General features: G+C 34.0%; 1 protein-coding gene across 5 annotated transcripts in view; it reads left to right on the top strand.

Annotated features, from left to right (window-relative positions):
* Positions 1-16220, top strand: part of DCDC1 (doublecortin domain containing 1) — a 476122-nt gene that overhangs the window by 259935 nt on the left and 199967 nt on the right. For all 5 annotated transcript variants that reach the window (XM_068555102.1, XM_068555097.1, XM_068555098.1 and 2 more), the window contains 2 exons: positions 2131-2249; positions 14759-14819. In XM_068555102.1, coding sequence (XP_068411203.1) covers positions 2131-2249; positions 14759-14819 — 180 coding nt within the window. The remainder of the gene's footprint in view (positions 1-2130; positions 2250-14758; positions 14820-16220) is intronic.

The following is a 16220-nucleotide window of genomic DNA, read 5'->3' as shown; positions in this document are numbered from 1 at the left end:
AAGAAATCCCTGAGTATAAAATGTGAACAATGCCTAACATATTTTATTCCTGTGTATTGGCACTATTTTTTTTAACTTTATTCTTATACTGTTGAATCAGATTTAAACTGAGAACATATAATTGTTCTCCTCTTCCCTCTTGCTATTGAAATATGTTTTGTAATTGCCACCAAATATTTATGTCTGGAAAGAGATGGTACAGCTTATATCTACCCTTCTTGTGCCTCCCTTTGCCCCCTGCCTGGGGACTATTTTTGCTTCTTTTTAGCATTTCCATGGGTGCAGAGTCACCCAGGCAAGTTTGCTGCTACTTAGTTTAGGGGGTAGGAGAGATTGAAACTATTTTCTCATATGAAATTTTGGATTGCCCTTAACTTTTATTTTTGCTTTTCTGAGAGTTAAAAACAAAAATATAGAGTAACTAAGTCACAAAGGTACTAAGAAATATTATCCACTTCATAGACAAAGGCAGAATGAGATTAGATATTTCTTAAATCTGCTTCCAACCTGGAGACTCTATTAACTACTATCCCTAAGTTGTGTTTTATTTCTGATTTAGTAATAATATCTGCCATTTTGTTAAACATATGCTAAGCATCTTATACACATTTATTATCTCATTTAATCTTATAAAAACTGTGCAGGTTTTCATTATACAGCTGAAAAAACTGAAGCTAGTAGCTGGTAGAGGAAAGATTCTTGGTCTGTCTGACTTCAAAACTTATGCCATTTCACTGTAATATAAAACACTGCTCTATATCTGACCAATTTATGAGCATTGATTGGAAGTGTTTTAGTTTTAGGACTGCCACTGAACATTTATGTGACCTCAAGTAAGTCACATACCATATCTGGGCTTTAGTCTTCTGGTAAAAGAGTTGGACCAGTTGATGTGGAAGGTTATTTTCCCAGATCTCATATTCTGTAATTCTATGGTATCTGTTCATAGAATTTCATGATATCAGAAAACCTGTACTTGTCTAAAAATTTTCCTAAAATAATTGAAATGCTTGATGCAAAGAGTATGAGTTTTGGAGTTAGATAGATCAGAATTAGAATCCTTTGTGTGACGCTGAGAAAGTTACTTAGCTGCACTGAACCACAGTTTTCTTATATATAAAATGAAGTTAGTCACACCTGTCTTGCACAGTTGCTGGGGTGATTAAATGAGAAAATATGTGTGAAGTTCAAGCATACAATCTGGTATACAGAAAGCACTTAATAAGTGGTGATTCTTTTTTCTTACTCCAAGAAGTTCCCATTCTGTATAGACAGGCATGTTCAAAAGAGGATTCCATTCAGGGCTTATTAGAACAAAAATTTAGAAAAATATATTTTTCCTAAGTCATTGTGTAGTTCTTTTCCACACAACAAAAACATGAGAAATAAAAGTCACATGCTAAAAGAAAACAATTTTGAAAATCTTTTAAGGTTTAAAGTTCTATCATTTTTTTCAAAATAAATCATTTTACCTGTTCTTAACAGAGAAGTTTCCATGACATAAATCCTCAATACGTGTAAATAAATTCCTAAGTGGTTGTCACTTATTTAAAATGCTGTGTTGATCCACTAAGTAAGAAAATTGTTAAATGGCCATTCAAACAATGTTCTCAATCAATTTCCTCATCTGAGAATCCTAACATTTAAAACAAAAGCAGTTCATAAACCACCTTAAAATGTTTAACCCATGGTATTTAGACCCAGAGTAAAGCTTTAAATTGGTACAAGGTTAAAGATTTGTTTCAGTCTTTTCAGTTCACTGCACTCTTTTTTTTCTGTGCATACATATTTCAAGTAAGCTCTGTAGTTATAAGTATAACAAGTGACACGTGATGGACCCCAAGTTGCTGCACTGTGAAATATGCACAGAAAAAAAAAGGACAAATGAAGATATCAAGGTCTGTTTTATTTTGCACTGAACTGTAAAATGCCACCCTTGTCCGACAGAACATCACTGATTCTGAGCAGGGCTCACTGACTGCTAAGTTGTGGGTAGTGTTTCACTTTTGGCAACTGTTAATATCCGGGTTTATCCAGGCATAATGACCTCACTATTTGTGACACATTGTTGAATTTTCTGGTTCTTTTAACTTATTTAGACCTTTCTCCCCCTTCTCTATTCATTGGAAGACTGGAATGATCCTGAGCCGAGCGATAACTCAGGGCTGCCTAGCTATTGGTCATCCAGTGAGAGTCAAGGCCACTGAGGGAACATCACTAGAAGGATACAAATTAATCCTACAGAAAAGGTAATGTTTATGAGCCATTTACCTCAAAACAAGAAATGTTAATTTCAAGATTCCTGAGCAGTCAGATCATGATGCTTCCTGGCTTAGATGGAAATTTCATTAGGTTTTAAATTTGTTTTCAAAATATCAATATTAATTTTTCTAAAATAAGCTTGAAAGTATATGCCACTTAGTTTGATAGTGTTTCTTAGATATTTTTAGAAGTGAAAAGTTGGTGTTCAGTATGTATCTGTGTTTTAGACAAGCTGCTGCTTTACTCTATAATTATTGAAACTCTTTATATCCATTTTGGTTATTAATTTAAAAATTTAATGTTCTATGTGTATTCCTAACCTTTTCTCCATCTTCTGAATGTGAAATATTGAACAGTGAAAGAAAAATCAAGGAGACAAAAAATTGCTGGCTTGTAAGGTACCAAAAGTGCCATTCCTGTTTGTTTTTCTCTGACTTGGTAAGATAAAATTAAAAATAGATTTAGAAGAAAAAATTAGCAATAAGGAAGAAAGGTGATTTACCTTTCCTAAATGCTTTCTTTTTTCTTTTTCATTTGTCTTTTGATTTTACCTAGTGTTGACAAAAACAAGTCCTGTTGTACTTCAAGACTTAGAAAGCTATTAGCCAACTACTTCTGGCTGGATAGACAGTTAGGACGTGCTTAGGGCAGAAAGCAGAACAAGGGCATTTAGGCACCAGAGAAACTGGCTCAGCCACAAATACAGAAGGGAAATTTTCTCTAACATGCAAAGCAGACTGTCCAGAAGGCATTAGAACATTACATAATGGCTAGGAATGTGATGTACAGAGTCAGATCTCTAGAGTCTAGAATTCTTACTCTAACAGTGACAACAGCAAATGCCGAGCCAGACACTATTTTAATTTCTCTGTACCACATTGTTACATGTACTCTTAACAACGACCTGATAAGGTAGGTGTCATTACTATCATTATGGGTGAGGAAATTGAAATATAGAGATGTTAATCACTTACTCGAGGTCATAGCTACTAAGCAATTGGGGTGGAATGCAAAAATTAAGTAGCCATAACCTGTAAGTCATTCTTGGCCACAAAACTACACAGTCTGTAGGCCAAAATCCAGTCAAACAACTGCCAGTGAGTGCCAAGTGTGGTAGTAGATACCTCAGTGAATGAGTAGGGTACATTAATTGAGAAAGCCAGGCAGAAGGATGAGGGAGACAGTAGCTTGCTATCTCACAAGCTGGCCAGTGCTAGTAGAGTCCTAAACACATAGTTCCCAAGAAGGGACAAACAAACTCAAAGCAAGTCCCAGTTGATGTGGTGCTATATTTGGAGTAGGTAATAAGAAAGATTTCTGGGGCAGAGTCAATGCTGTAAACTGGAAACACACAAAGCGTCAACTTGCAATAATGACAAGGGCAAACTATGGGACAGGGAGACAGAGATGCTTCAGCTCACTTAGTCCAGAGTTATAATAAAGAGAAAAATCTATCAATTGTAACTGACCCAGAAATGATGCAGATTATAGAATTAATACTCAGGTCATTAAACAGTTGTTATCATTGTATTCCATATATTCAAGAAGCTAGAGGAAAGAATGAACATGTTAAATAGAGACATAGAAGATAGAAAAAGACTCAAATCAAATTTCTAGGTATGAAAACTGCAATGTATGACATGAAAAATATACTGAATGTGACTAATAGCAGATTAGACATTGTGGAAGAAAATATTGGTGAACTTGAAGAGATAGCAATAGAAACTATTCACAATTGAAAGCCAGAGAAGAAAAAAATATATATTGAAAAAAAAAATGAACACAGTATCAGTGAGATGTGAAAAGCTTCATATGGCCTAATCTCTTAATAATTAGAGTCTCTGAAGGGAAGAAGCGGAGAACAGAAAAATATTGGAAGAAACGATGTCTGAAAAATTTCCAAATTTTGTGAAAACTATAACCCGCACATCCAAGAAGTTCAACAAATTCTAAGCACAGGAAACACGAAGAAAAGAAACCAAGGAAAATCATAATAAAACTGCTTAAAATTAGTGATAAGGAGAAAAATCTTATAAGTACACAGAGAGAAAGACATTTATTATATACAAGAGGAATAAAGATAAGACTGACAGCAGATTTCTTGTTGGCAACAATAAGAGTGAGAAGAAAGTGGAAGAACATCTTTAAAAACTAAAATAAAAAAAAACACCAACCTGTCAGTATAGAAATCATCTCCCGATGAAAATATCTTTCAAATATTAAGACAAAATAAAGACTTCAGATATTATTCACAAACTGAAAGAATTTGTCACCAGCAGACCTACAGAACAATAAATGTTTAAGGAAGTCCTTCAAGCAGAAGAAAAATGGTATCAGATGAAAATGAAGAGCACTGGGAATAATAACTACATAGGCAATATAAAGACCTCATTTCTTATTAAGTTTCTTTAAAATATAATTTATTGTTTAAAGCAAAAAAATAATAATTTTATTATGGAGATAAAAACATGTAGATATAAAATATATGAAGGCAACAGTACAAATGCCAATAAGAGAAATGGAAGAAAGGGTCTTTTTTTTTCTATTAATTTATTTGTTTATTTATTTTTGACTGCGTTGGGTCTTTGTTGCTGTGCGCAGGCTTTCTCTAGTTGCGGCGAGCAGGGGCTATTCTTTGTTGCGGTGCGTGGGTTTCTCATTGCAGTGGCTTCTCTTGTTGCAGAGCACAGGCTCTAGGCGTGTGGACTTCAGTAGTTGTGGCACACAGGCTCAGTAGTTGTGGCACGTGGGCTCTAGAGCGCAGGCTCAGCAGTTGTGGTGCACGGGCTTAGTTGCTCTGCGGCATGTGGGAATCTTCCTGGACCAGGGCTCAAACCCATGTCCCCTGCATCGGCAGGCAGGTTCCCAACCACTGCACCACGAGGGAAGCCTGGAAGAAAAGTTCTTATACTATATTTGTCAAGTGGTATGATATCAACTGAAAGTAGACTGGTAAGTTAAAGATGTTTATGATGGACCCTGAAGCTAAAATAATATAACAAAGAGTTATTTGTCTAACAAGCCAAAAAAGTTGATAAAATGAAATGATTAAAAAACACTCAGTTAATGTGAAAGAAGACAGGTAAAGATGGAAAGGGAAATGAAAAACAGGTAGGACAAAGAATAAATAACAAGATTGTAGATTTAAACCCGTGTGTCAATAATTGCATTAGATGTAAATAATCTAAACAGCCCATTTAAAAGTCAGGCACTGTCAGATTAGATAAAAAAGCAAGATCCATCTATATGCTGACCTACAAATAACCCACTTTCTTTTTTAATCCATTTTTAAAAATTTTATTTATTTTATTTATTTATTTTTGGTTGTGCCATGTCTTAGTTGCGGCCAGTGGGCTCCTTAGTTGTGGCATATGAACTCTTAGTTGTGCCATGCACATGGGATCTAGTACCCTGACCAGGGATCAAACCCGTGTCCCCTGCATTGGGAGGTGAATTCTTAACCACTGTGCTACCAGGGAAGTCCCAGTAACCCACTTTAAATATAAAGACACAATAGGTTAAAAGTAAATGCATGGAAAATGTATGCAATGATAAAACTAATCCAAAGAAAGCCAGAATGGCTAAATTAATATCAGACAAAGTAGACTTCAGTGCAAAGAATATTCCAGGGATAAAGAGGGTCATTTCATAATGATTAAGGGATTAGTTCATCAAGAAGACTTAGCAATCCTATATGTTTGTTCACCTCATAACAGCTTCAAAATACATGAAGTGAAGGCCGATAGAACTGCAGTGAAAAAGAGAAAAATCTACAACTATAGTCAGTGATAACAATATCCTATTTCAATAATTAATAGAACAAGTGAGGAGAAATCTGTAAGGATACAGAAGACTAGAACAACGCTATCAATCAACTTGACCTAGTTGATACTTATAGAAGAATGCACTCAATAACAGCAGAAGATATATTTATTTAAAGTAACAGTATATTAAACAGAATGGACTTTATTCTAGCTATAAAACAAGTCTCAGTACATTAACAGAATTTAAGTATTATAAACATGCTCTCTGGCCATAATGGAGTTATATTAGAAATCCATAGCAGATAGCTTTCACAACAAGGTCCTACTGTGTAGCACAGGGAACTGTATTTAATATCCTGTGATAAACCATAATGGAAAAGAACATAAAAAAGAATGTATATATGTATAACTGAATCACTTTGCTGTACAGCAGAAGTTAACACAACATTGTAAATCAACTATACTTCAATAAAAAAATAGCAGATAGCTTTCTGGAAAACCCCCAAATATTTGGACAAAAGTAACACATTTCTAAATAACCCATGGAGCAAAGAAGACATCAAAATGGGAATTAGCAAGTATTTTGAACTGAATGAAAATGAAAACACACATATTAAAAACTGTGGGATGCTACTGAAGAAGTTCTTAGAAGGAAATTTATATAAATGCATATGTAAAAAAAGAAGAATGATATCAAATCAATGACCTCAGCTTCCATTTTAGGAAACGAGAGTACGAACAGCAAATCAAACTCAAAGTAACCAGAAGACAGAAAATAGTAAAAGTTCGAGTGGAAAGCAATGAAATAGAAAACAGGAAAAAAGAGAAAAATCAACAAAACCAAAAGCTGGGTTTTTGTTTTTGTTTTTGTTTTTGTTTTAAAGGTCAAAGAAACTGATAAACCTCTAGCCAGACTGTTCAGGGAATAAAGTCAAAGGACACAAATTACCAGTATCAGGAATGAGAGAGCTTGATATCACAGAGTTATTAAAGGAATAATAAGGGAATATTCTGAACAAAGATGTTCCAATAAATTTGCCAACTGAGGTAATAAGGACCAATTCCTTAAAGGGCACAAACTACCAATGTCTACTCAAGAAGACATAGGTAACTGAATAGTCCTATGTCTCTTAAAGAAATTACATTTTTAGTTGAAAACCTTCCCACAAAGAAAACCTCAGGTCCAGATGGTTTCGCTAACTTCACTGGGGAATTCGACCAAACAGTTTAGGAAAAAATAATGTTCTCCATATTCTCACACAGAAAATAGAAGAAGATGGAATACTTCCCAGCTCATTCTGTGAGGCAGCATTACTCTGATAACAAAAAACAGGCAAAAAGACATTACAGGAAAAGAAAATCATAGACCAATATCCCTCGTGAACATAAATGCAAAAAATTCTTAACATTTTAACAAATTGAACACAATAATATATAAAAAAGATAATATATCATGACCAAGTTGGGCTTACCCCAGGAAAGTTAAGTTGATTTAACATTTGAAAATCAATCAGTGTAAATCACCAAAGGAAAAAATCATGAACATCAAATTGATATAGAAAAATTTTTTAACAAAAGTCAGCATCCCCTCCTAATGAAAACTTTCAGAAAGCTGAATAGAAGGGAACTTTGTCAGTATGACAAAGGTTATCTATGAAAAACCTACATCTAACATCGTACTTAATGATGAAAGAGCAAATGGTTCCTCCTAAAGCCAGGAACAAGACAAATTTGTCCATTCTCACCTATTCAGCATTGCGTGGAAGCCTTTAGCCAGTATAACAAGAAAAGGAAAAGAAATAAAAGACGTCTGATACGAATTGAAGAAGTGAAACTGTCTTTATTTTCAAATGATGTGATTATCTATGTAGAATATCCTATGTAACCAACAAAAAATTTCTAGAATTAATAAATGAGTTTAGCGCGTGTGAGAGCTTGAAATCAATATATATATTGCTTGTATTCCTGTGTACTAGCAACAATTTTAGAAATTGAAATTTTAAAATACCAATTACAATAACATCAAAAGTATGAAATACTTAAATATGAATCAGATAAAATATGTACAAGACTTAGGTATTGAAAACTACAAAACATTGCTGAGTAAAATTAAAGAAGACCTAAATAGATGCAGGGGTATACTGTGTTCATGGACTGAAAGACTACATAGTTATAATGTCCATTCTCCTCAAATTGATCTATAAATTTAATGCAATCTCAATAAAAAGCCCAGCATGTTCTTTTATAAAAGCTATCAAGCTGATTTTAAAATCCATATAGAAATGCAAAGGACCTAAAATAGGCAAAACAATTTTGAAAAAGAAGAAAAAAATGACCTGACCTCGACTTATTATAAAATGATAGCTGTGAAAAATGGTGTGCTGTTGGTACCAAAGTAGACAATTAGATCAATAGAACAGAATAGATCACCCAGAAATAGATCCACACATATATGGTCAATTGATTTTTGATGAAATTGCAAGAGAAATTCAGTGGAGAAAGGATTTTTTTTTGACAAACAGTGATGGAACAATTGGGTATACATATGCAAAAAAACCCTTTGATCCGTATGTTATACGATAAACAGTAATTAACTCAAAATGGATTATAGGTTTAACATGTAAAACCTAAAACTGAATATTTTAGACAAAAACATAGGAGAAAATATTTGTCTTGTATTAGTCAAACTTTCTTAGATATAACATCAAAAGCATGATCCACAAAAATATAAATTGATAAATTGGACTTCATTAAAATTAAGACTTTCTGCTCTTTGAAAGACATTGTTAAGAGAATGACAAGACAAGCTACACACAAGGAGAAATATTTTCAAATAATATATTTTTGAAAAATACACACAACTCAAGAAAACATGGGCAGATAAATGATTTGGACAAATACTGTAACAAGGTAAATATACGGTTGGCTTATGAAAAGATGCTAATCATTAGGGGAATGCAAAATACACCTAAAATGCAGTACCACTACATATGTAATAGAAGGTCCAGTGTTTAAAATGCTGACCATACTGAGTGCTGGTGAAGATGTGGAATAACTGTAATTCTCATAATTGGTACATGGTTTCTACGTTGTTGGTAGAAATATAAATGGTTCAGTAACTTTGGAAAACAATTGATACTTTCCTAAAATATACACGTATAGGTGTGTATATATATAATATGCATATATATATATACAGGTGTGTATCTATATCTATATCTATCTATCTATATATATATATATATATAGACACACACACACACACACACACACACACATATATATACAGGTATATACATGTCTGTACCTTATTGCCCGGCCACTCTGAGAAATTTATTCAAGGGATATGAAAGCATGTGTCCTTATGAAGACTTGTACATGGGTGTTTATAGCAGCTTTATTTCTAAAGCCAAAAGTAAAAACTGGAAACAACCAAAATGTCCATCATAGGTGAATAGATAAATTATGGTGTATCATATAGAAAATATTACTTAGCAATAAAAAGGAGCTAACTCTTGATTCACACAACAATGTGCGTGAATCTCAAAATAATTATATTAAGGGAAAGGAACAAACCCGTAAAGCATATATATTGTTTGATTCCATTTCTATAAAACTTTAGAAAGTGCTAACTAATCTAGGAAGAAGATCCATGTTTGCCTGGAGATAGGAAGGTGGGGAGGGACAGGAGGACGGTGATTACAAAGGGTCACACGGAAACTTTGGGGGGTGATGGATATGGATGTACGTTCATTATCTTGATTGTTGTGATGCTTTAACATGTGTAGACATGTTTCAAAACTTAGCAAATTTTACACTTTAAATATGTGCCTGTCAATTGTATAATATTTTATAATATTGTCAGTTACTTCTCAATAAAGTTGTTTTTAGAAAGTACAAAAAAAATAAAAAACCTGAGGAAATAAACAAACAAAAATCGAAATGATGGGTAAGGAATAAGTAAGTGGTTATTTTAGAGGGAAATGGTGAGGGAAGACTACTCAGTGTGGTCAGTAGTCTAGGTAAAAATGGCAGGTGTTTGGAAAGGTTACATGTAGCTTGATGAACATGTTCTTCATGCCCAGGGTTCTCCCTGGGCTCACTGGATACTGAAGCTAGTGCTGTTCTGGTGATAGGTCCCTGAGGTTACTTCCTAGTCTGGCCAGGATTGTCATGGAATTGGGTGGGACTGAAGCCACAAACTCAATGTCCTTGTTGCCTGTAGAGAAGAGAGCTTGGGAAAGGAAAAAGATGATTAAAAAAAACCCCACAAAACTGTAGTAAGTTTAACTTGAAAAATCTCTATTTACAAGAAAAGATTTGGTTTAATTTAGAAAGGAAAGAAAGAAGAGAGCAAGGAGGAGAAGGAGGAAGCTAAGATGGGCAGGAAAAAAGGAGGATCCCTACCTACACAAATGAGGACTATTTGCCTTTGTATTGATGCAACTTGCCTTTATCTGAGAAACAAAATCTAAGGGTCAGGATTTTTAGAGCTCACTCACCTCTGGGTGTATACTTTTGAATATGTTTATCTTTTCCAGAGCATCTGAAGTGCCTGTGTGGTTTATTTTTTTTTTAAAATACAACCATATTTCATTATATAACAATAAATATCCTTGTGTGACAGCAACTTTTAGAGACAAAATTTTTTCCTGTTCTCCCAAGTAGTATAATGTGATTTTAACAAAAGCTATGAATTAAGACATTGCCTTTTATATGCTAAAAATAATAGAACTAGCACTTAAAGTAGCAACCTGACAACTCACAAAGAATATTGTAAACATATCATGCCTCATTAGTTCAGTTATGTCTCATTTGGTGTCACTCATCTTATCCTTATTCAATACAGCAAGTGCTTGCACATATTTGTCTTTCTAATATTTTTTCTGTGATGTGTATCTGACCATGAGTGAATGAAAGACAAATCAATGTCATTATCAATTGATCTCAAAATCATAAAAATTGTAAAAATCATAAACCTCAAAGTCAAAGATGCTTCTTTCTAAAAGATATTTGGGACATCAATTAGATAAACCAATTGAATCAAACATTTTTTTAGGCCATCATTTAATCTTGATTTTGCTTCATTTTTAAAGAATGTGGATTGTAGGATCTAGCCTTTAGTGTTAAATTCATAAACTATTGGTAATTGAAGCAATACACACACACACACATCCATCTACACACAGAGTTTTGATTATAGAGAGTAAAAACTAGGGACCCGTAGACTTTGTTTGATCTGCACATTATTGTAATATTTTTAACTAGTTATGAGCTTATAGAAATAGGGAGATTTCACACACAAAAGTTACATACTACTGGCCTTTCTTGAAAAAATCAGAATGTGCAACACTGAACTTTCATTCTCTCATGACACCAAAAATACAGGAACAGATTCCGCCTTTGGATGGAACACATACCCTCCAGTTTGCTATATTCTCCACCATTCCTAGTAGCAACCCTCATGTTAGCTCTGGCCTGCTTCGTTTATCTCTATTACCTGTCTGGTAATCTTTGTTGTCTTCCTTATTTCAATGTTAATCTTTCAGTTATGGGTTTTTGAATTTACTTTTTTCCCATTTAGGTCTTACTGGAAATTAAATGATAACTGGCCAACATTAATCTAGACTAGGCTAAACAAACATTGCTTTAAGGACACCATTAAATACAGCCAACAAGAGTAGCTGTGTAATGCTAGATGCCAAGATGGAAAGACAGGCAAGTAAACTGATAGCACATCACCAGGTAATCAGAGATTGAAAATCATCTCCTTTTTCAGTTTTTAAAGTTTAGGAGGCTAAGAGTTGGATTAGAGTGACAGACTCTAGCAAGTACATAATGTAGAAAGAACTGTTTACCATGCATTGGACTTTTAAGTAATATTCAGACATATGGCTAACACAATTAGAAATGTCAACATCAAATAGAAAATTGTCCATGTGTAATTTCACAATGTGTGGATTGATTAATGAAATTTCTTTTCTCTACTCTTACCCTGTTAATAATCATGGCGGGGAAATCCCTTTCAACTTTCTCTATAGATCCTACTTTTGGTCCAGGTAGCATTGGAAGACACCAGAGCCATATGAAGCCGCCTGGGAAAATAGATTTGTAATTGTGAAGCATGACGATGGTCTTCCTTACAGTTAACTGGGAAACGATAAGCATTAGCCTATGAAATTTCCCCCAAACTGAACTGTGGGGATGGGCTGCCTTCTTGCTCATACCATCTGATAAATGGAATATTTTAAAGGAAAAAAATATGTGTACACACACACACATGTTTTATAGATTTCTGAAAGGAATACTATAATGTACATGCATGCTCAGTGGGGTTATATGAGCAAACTTCCCAGGCAGTTTCCTCACCTGTAAAATGAGAGTGACCAAATAGTTTTGGAAGTCATATGCTTTCAGAGAAGGAAGGACTCCAAAGAACATCTACTCCAAAGCCCTCTTTAATACTATAGTAGTAGTTTTGGTATTGGTGGTGGTGGTTGTGATTATGATGATGATGATGATAATGACAATATCATTATTATTACAAGAAATTCCACAGCCACTACAGACTAAGTGGCCTATGAAAGGTCACATATCTAGTTAATGTCAGATCCAGGATCAGAACTTAGGCCTCTCAACCTTAGTTCAGCACATGCTGTGATCTTTATGACTTTGATTCTTGGATAGAATACTGCTTCTTTTTTCCCTCCTCTCATTATTGATATTGTTATGGATTTTTAAAAAAACTTTTGTTTTTGTTTCTTTATAAAAAATCTTTTCAGTTTGGCACTTGCTGACCAAGAAGAGGAAATTCTATGATATCATTCTCTAATTCAGTCCCATATGAGCAATGTTGCATATTAAATCTGATTTCTTTATATAGAAAATGTCTTGAAAAATAAACAGATGCACTTTTGTTTGTAGGAATTTTATTTTTTAAAGAAGTTATTATACACTAGAATGATATATTTCTCATCCTGCACCACAACTGAGATTTGTTTTTTATAGCTTAAGTAAAATTAAAAGGTGACATTTATGGATATATATAGACTCCTGATTGGGAAAATTACTAGTAAGCTCAAAGGGCTTATAGATAATATAAAACTACATGTTGTTAGTAAAATTTCTTAGGAAAATATATGCTTGAACAGAATTTAAGCTGTGCTAAAACTTAAGAAATGCTAGGATATATGTATTTCTTTCAGTATTATTGATTTTCTTAACCAAGGTATAATTTATGTTCTTCAGCTATCTCTAAGAAGATCTTTTAAATCCCCTAAACTGTTATATATTAAATTCAAAACATTTTTCATGATGGCCTTATTATTAATTTTTAGAGTGATAACATTTTGACATCTTATTCACATTTCTCTTAATTGAAGTACGGCTGATTTACAATATTGTGTTAGTTTCAAGTGAACAGCATATTGATTCGGTTTTTTTTGCAGATCACATTTCTATTATTCAAAGATATCTTTATCTCCTATCATATACTTGTCACTGTGCTCAGCTCTAAGGATACATGTGATCTCTGCCCTCACACTGTTGCCAATCTGGTAGACATCTCTCCTGTTGTATTAATCTTTGAGAAAAGGTGCTGCAAATTCAGAAAATCAAAACTGAAACTGACATAATTTATGTTTGTCTAATCATTTTATCCTCAAGCTAACACTATAATCCAATTAAAAGACAAAATTCAGAATTTTACAGATTTTGACCATTAGCATCACTATATTATGAATTGCAGATGTCTTACATAGACCACAAACATCCAAATTCCCCAGAATTCTTATGATTGGAATCACTTGCAATACCTGCTAATGTAGATTTCTGAGGGTTCAGACCTTCAGAATCAAAATCCCACAGGAGAGGGGCCTGGAGACCATTATTATTAAGCACCCATCCCAACATGCCCAAGAGTTTTTCACGTTTTCTTATATAACTTGGGTGTAGGTGAAAGGCTAATGTGGAATGAACCACTTTTGGACTGCTGCCTTTGCGTGTTCTGCCCAGATCATACAGCCCCTTGCTTTAGAATAGAGCATTACCTGACACCTCTTATTCTCAACCACTTATGCTTCTGTCAAATCTCAGAGGCAGTAGGAAAAGTCTTGTTTAACATCCCATTACACTTAATTTAATTCATTTGTCCTCTCTTTGTAAGGTTTCTAAATATTAATGAATACATGATTAGTTAATTTAGTCATGATTAGTTTCATCACATTTTAGTTTTTCTTTCTTACTCAGACTTAGCTCAGAAAATCTGATATTCCTTAATAAAATTTCCTGGCTGTTTCAGAAACAGGTGCCTGAGGATCCTAATTTTCCATGGTGTCTTTTCCCATCCCATCCTCTTAAACCTTATATTTTATTAAGCCCCCTTCTTTCTGTCTCACAAAGGATCATTTTTGGGGATGGAAATTTCTAGAATATGCTTATTGATCCTATTTATTCTCTAAAACTCTTAATCACTGTTGCCATTGGTTATACACATACACACGCGCACGCACACTCACACACCCCAACAGCACTTTGGGTACCAAAGAATTTAGTTGTCTTAGGAAAGGCTTTAGCTGCTGAGGTAGCAGTGATGGTAGTAGAATGGTAGAATCCTTAGAGTATGTGTGGTCTTCCTGCCAGGCTGTGTGGAAAATGATACTTCTACTCGAAACCTACAAAACGTTTCAGTGTAGAGAAGAGTCGTCAATCTCTAAATTACATTTTCATTACAGACATAAAGGAGATGATTCTCAGAAGTGGGTGTTCGGAACTGACGGTTGCATTTATTCTAAGGTAAGGACAATAAGCAGAGCTTTATTCCTAATTTTTTCTTTTTTCAGATTCTTATAAAATGCACTGTCTATTGTTGAGATCAAGAAACGCTTTTTCTGAACAAATGATTTCACTCTGTTCCCAGAAATGTAGAATTTAACTCAGTTTAACTCAACACTTTCCTCTGAGGTTTTGCTTGACTTTAAAACAAATTTTCCAAAGCCAAATATAGTTTTCTCTAATTCATCACTATGATACAACCTAGCATTTTCGGGCATCCGTTTCCTTTCTTCTATTTTTAAAATAAATTTATTATTTTAAAAAATTGAGCTATAATTGACACATAACATTGTGTAAGTTTAAGGTGTACAACATGCTGCTTTGTTACATATGTATTGCAATACGATTACCCCATAGCATTAGCTAACACCTCTATCATGTCACATAATTATCGTTTCTTTTTTGTGGACGATAATCACTCTGTTGTGTATTAGATCTCCAGAACTTATTTATCTACTAGTTGCAAGTTTGTGCCCTTAAACAACATCTCCCGAATTCCTCCACCACTGCCCCCGCCCCCAGCCCCTGGTAACCACCATTCTTCTCTCTGTTTCTTCAAGTTCAGCTTTTTCAGATTCCACATATGATATCATACAGTATTTGTCTTTCTCTGTCTGACTTAATCTCACTCAGCATAATGCCCTCAAGGTTCATCCATATTGTCATAAATGGCAAAATTTCCCTCTTTCTCATGGCTTAATAATATTCCGTTGAGTGTGTGTGTGTGTGTATCACATTTTTTTCTGGTAGGCCATAAATGGTATCTTATTTTATTTATTTTCTTTCCAGTTTTATTGAGATATAGTTGACATACAGCACTGTATAAGTTTAAGGTGTACAGCGTACTGATTTGACTTACATACATCATGAAATGATGACCACAATGAGTTTAGTGAACATCGATCATCTCATGTAGACACAAAATAAAAGAAAAAAAATTTTCCTTCTGATGAGAAATTTTGGGATCCCCACTCTTAACAAGTTTCATATATAACAAACAGCAGTGTTAATTATATTTATCATATTGTGTATTAAATCCCTAGTACTTATTTATCTTATAACTGAAAGTTTGTACCTTTTGACAACTTCCCCCTCTCCCTACTCCCCACTTCTGGTAACTGCAAATCTCATCTGTTTTTCTATGAATTTGTTTGTTTGTTTGTTTGTTTTAGAAATATAATTGACTACAACCCTATGTTAGTTCCTGAGGCACAACATAGTGATTTGATATTTCTGTACATTACAAAATGATCACTGCAATAAGTCTACTTACCATCTGTCACCATACAAAAATATTATATTATTATTGACTGTATTCTTCACACTGTACATTTCATACCTGTGACTCATTTATTTTGTAAC

This window comes from Eschrichtius robustus, chromosome 11 (assembly GCF_028021215.1).
Source record: "Eschrichtius robustus isolate mEscRob2 chromosome 11, mEscRob2.pri, whole genome shotgun sequence".
Classification (NCBI taxonomy): Eukaryota; Metazoa; Chordata; class Mammalia; order Artiodactyla; family Eschrichtiidae; genus Eschrichtius; species Eschrichtius robustus.
This window is presented reverse-complemented; position numbering and strand designations above follow the sequence as displayed.